This window comes from Ambystoma mexicanum, chromosome 1q, assembly GCF_040938575.1.
Source record: "Ambystoma mexicanum isolate Mex_15411 chromosome 1q, UKY_AmexF1_1, whole genome shotgun sequence".
Taxonomy (NCBI): domain Eukaryota; kingdom Metazoa; phylum Chordata; class Amphibia; order Caudata; family Ambystomatidae; genus Ambystoma; species Ambystoma mexicanum.
The window spans coordinates 156,424,324-156,428,342 of NC_090922.1; the positions used below are offsets into that span (position 1 = coordinate 156,424,324).

General features: G+C 43.8%; 1 protein-coding gene across 1 annotated transcript; it reads right to left on the reverse strand.

Moving 5' to 3' along the window:
* Positions 1 to 687: 687 nt before the first annotated feature.
* LOC138553604 (galactoside alpha-(1,2)-fucosyltransferase 2-like) lies at positions 688 to 1,692 on the reverse strand. Its single transcript, XM_069642568.1, has one exon. It carries the CDS (start codon positions 1,690 to 1,692, stop codon positions 688 to 690), a length of 1,005 nt encoding a protein of 334 aa, XP_069498669.1.
* Between the last annotated feature and the right edge of the window lie 2,327 nt (positions 1,693 to 4,019).

Sequence of the window (4,019 nt, forward strand, 5' to 3'; positions counted from 1 at the left end):
CACACGGAACATTGTCCACACTGAACATTTGAGCCGACAGGGCAAGTGCACTGCTTCTCAGGCACTTCCGACCTGAGATCTACACGGCTTGGCTAAAATAGGAAATCCAAGGTACACAAAATGGTCAACCTTTTCCAAAGGCTCAGTATGAACGTACCATTTGAATCTGGTGGATTATTTTTTCATAGTACAGTGCAACACCTTGGATTTTTCTACAATCAGAAATGAGAAATTCATGGGCATAGCTCCGCCACGTAATGGCAAGGTCATTCATTTACGGTGGCACAAACCTGACTGGGTCCAGCTATTCTCCCAAATCCAAAAAATACAGGTTGAAAAGACAGGGGGCTAAAATGCAGTATTCGTATAGAGAATTTAAGCCATACGTCACCTTGTCCTCTATATCGCAATTTGACAGATACCCTGTACCATAAACATTGTTTGCCACTTTGACAATCTGATTGCTTCCTCAAAATATTGTTAAAACACTAAAATATACATTTTCTAATCAGAAAATTACATTTCTAAATTGCACCAGAAAAAAAATTCAAAACACATTATGACTCTCAGAGTATGGCACACAAGTTACACAGTAATAAAAGAGCTACGGAATTCAGCACTCAAGAGAAATTGAACTTCAAAGCTCCGTAAGAATAACCAACTGCAAACTATTTGTACCACGAATAGTCAATGTTTTCCTGAGAGAAGAGGTGAAAGGTCAGCAGGAATGCCAATCCATCCAGGATGGTACGAAGCATTATAATGGAAGACTTTGAGAAACCAGACATTTGGTAAGGTAAAATTGTCGAGGCATATAACCTCTCCACCAGCCAGGAACCCAGCCCAAATCCCAAAGGTGCCGATCGTCATGATGGTGTGATTACAGTGACAGAGAAGAGAAAAGTCCTTTCCAGGAAATGACTCATTGCTATCACCAGAGAAGTAGACATCACCTTTGGAGGTGTTTATATTCTCCTTGCACCACTGCATTCCATTGCTCGTCACCACAAAAACAGGCTCCTTGTATTTGTCTCGAAAATAACCCATAGCCTTTTCCAAGTAGACTTTATCAGCCAAAACCCCTTTCCACGAATTGGGCATAATCCAGGTCAAGTCTCCCCTTCGAACGTGAACCCCAATATAAGTCACGTTCTTCCGTGAGCCCTTCAGCTTTTCCAGGTACTCATTTGCCTCCTCTCTGATAAAGTCATGAAAGGTGAATTCCCTGCGGATCTCATCGCGAATGTTGTAGAAGAATGTCCATGAGAAGGGACAACCAGTGAAATAGACATACTTCCCGGTGATGTGGTTATACTCCTCGCTCATCCAGTTGTGCAATCCAAATTTCTTCCACTTTATCCTCTTGATCACACTGTCATGAAGCTGTGGTAGTCTGATCTTGAACAAAGGAGAAAGAAAGTTGAATGTTTCCGGTATTATGTAAGCTGGATGTCCATTGATCCTTGCCAAAGCATACAATGTTGCATACTGGCCAATCTGATTGCCAAGCCGGCCTCGGGAATTCACAGTCCAGGCTCCGTCAACTAGGTCATTGGTCAATGGTTGTACTAAGTGCTTGGTTGTAAATTGATTGTTAAGATGGTAATAAATGGAGATGGATAGAATTCCAGCAGAGCTAAAGAAAGCAAGAATGATGGTCCTCTTGCTACACCAAGTCATCTGCAGAGGCATCTCTCCCTCACAGGGTGACTTGAAAAAGGGTAGAAAATGAAATTAGACATATTTCCTACTGACAAGTGAAATCAACTTTTTTGTAATACCTTAAGGATAGCAACTTTTAACAAGATCACTTAAAACATTGATAATGTGGATAACATTTAAGGTGTCAATGAGCATGTTATTACTTCAGCAGTGGGCAAGGACAACATATCCCTCAAAGGAGGTGAGATGATATGACCTGAGAAAACACCACCTTTGGAGATGTCAGGGCTGTCTTTGCATCCCTCCATCTCATTGCTGCCACTTCAAATCAGGACAAATATTACCATGAAATGAACATTTGACTTGTTTGTTAAGTCTTTAACAAATACACCTCATGTTGTCACTTTGCCAGGTTTTGCTTGCTATCAGTGGCATAGCACAGAATTAGCCCCCCCCCTGCAAGACCTGCTGACCTCACAGCTCCCCCAATCTACTCGAAGCAGCACAGGCTACACCACAGACTCCTGGGCAGGCCTGGAACACCCTACATGCACAATGTTCATGGTGATGATGCTGCTGTAAGAGCGCCAAGAGCAGCACTTGGTTAAAGAAGTAGCTAAGCTTCTACATCTTTCATTACACAGCCCCCGGTAGCGGGGGTGTAGTTATGGTTAAGTGGTGAGGGGGGGTGTTAGAGCGGCGGTACCACATTTTTTTTTCCATTGGCTAAATAGGGAAAAACGTTGCGCACGGCTACAGGCTGCATGGCTGGACGGATTTGCACCAAATTTGCAGCAGGAGCGGAGCTTGGGTCAGACAGCAGACTTGTGTGTGTTTGGTGGGAATCCGACAAATACTTTTGTTACAAAGAACTGAAATGCACGTCCCAAAAAATGTGTGATATCTGGGTCCGCTCCGCAGACCCATTTCACTGTTTGCTCTGCAGACCGAAGTGTCATTGGCTTGCGGTACACGTGCTGTCAGAGAACTTTGGGCGCAGCCGGTGGTTGGCTGGAGGGAAGCGTGCTCTGCGTCATCATTTTTTGGCAAACGCCACCATGGTGTATCGGAGGACAGTGCGCCGGCGGAAGGGTCTGCAAAATATACCGTACGTCATGTGTTGGCGGCAAGAAGGGAGGGAAAGGGTATAAGAGTGATTAGCGGTTCATGTGATATGTGTAAATAGGTAGAAAAAGAGGGAGGGGTGGCGCAGTATTAGTGCGTATTGCGCCAATTCGCGGGTACCTAGACAGGCGACAACTTTGAAGGCAGCTGTCATATAGGTCTGATAGCTTCTGTCATGACCTGTTTGTGGCGACCTCTTTGCGTGGTGAGTGCTGGCACATTCATTTCAGAAGGCAAGTGATTTGTGCATGGCATAGGATGGGTGGGAGCGCAGGTGCCTGTGTTATGTGAATGGATAGCGGTAGTTGGGCATATGGTTGAATGCATGGTCGCATGACGTTGCGGTGGGTCTATTGAAGGATTACACTATTGGCTGCATGGTCGAAGGCAGTAGGCCATAGGCCATGCTCTAAAGAGCCTAGGACTTCAGCTCACCCACCGCAGCAATGCATGTCTGACTCTGCAGCTGGTAGAAGGTGGTGCTTGCATAGTGTGATGTATGCACATTGGTTGGAGTAGGGCCAATGTTGCGAACAGTATGTGGGTAGGTTGGCAGTGACACAATACTTTGTGAATGGAAGTGGATACGGCCGTAGTATGTAAATGAAAGTGCACAGGGGTACAGGAGACCGTGTTTTATTTGTATATGATGGTAACTGTTGCAATTGTTTCCTGCATAGCTCCATTGAGGTGCGCAGGTTGGGTAGGAGTGCTGGTAGCAGTGCTGTGCATGTTCATTGTCATAGTTGGTTATATAGACAAATATGATTTATTCAAAACACCTAATAAAAACCTCAGACTGTTAGGTCATGAGAATTAGTACACATAAATTCATCAACAATCGAACCAATTAACAATATTTTTCATTTGTAACCATCCTATACAGGAGATGGAAACAATTCCCACTGTATATAGTAAATTATATCATGAAGTGATGTTAGTAATTGGTGGGTGACCTATCAAAACTGCATTTGTTTCAATTTTACTGACAAACCGCTCGACGAGCTTTTAAAAAAAAGCTAACCATACGTATAAAGATATGTTCTGGTGTATCTTGCAAACATTAAATGCACACCCACGTGGTGGTGATATGGACCTCAAGCTCTGGAAATTAGAACAAAAATGGATTTATAAGTTGGACTCAGTTAACCATGGCCTTTACCTATACATCAAGCGGGGTCTCTCTTTAAGTAAATAACGAAAATGTGGGAAGAGTTTGGCAGTTTTTTCTG

What these genes read in the sequence shown, in the direction of transcription:
- LOC138553604 (XM_069642568.1), bottom strand. Translation starts at nt 1,692, where the DNA reads ATGCCTCTGCAGATGACTTGGTGTAGCAAGAGGACCATCATTCTTGCT.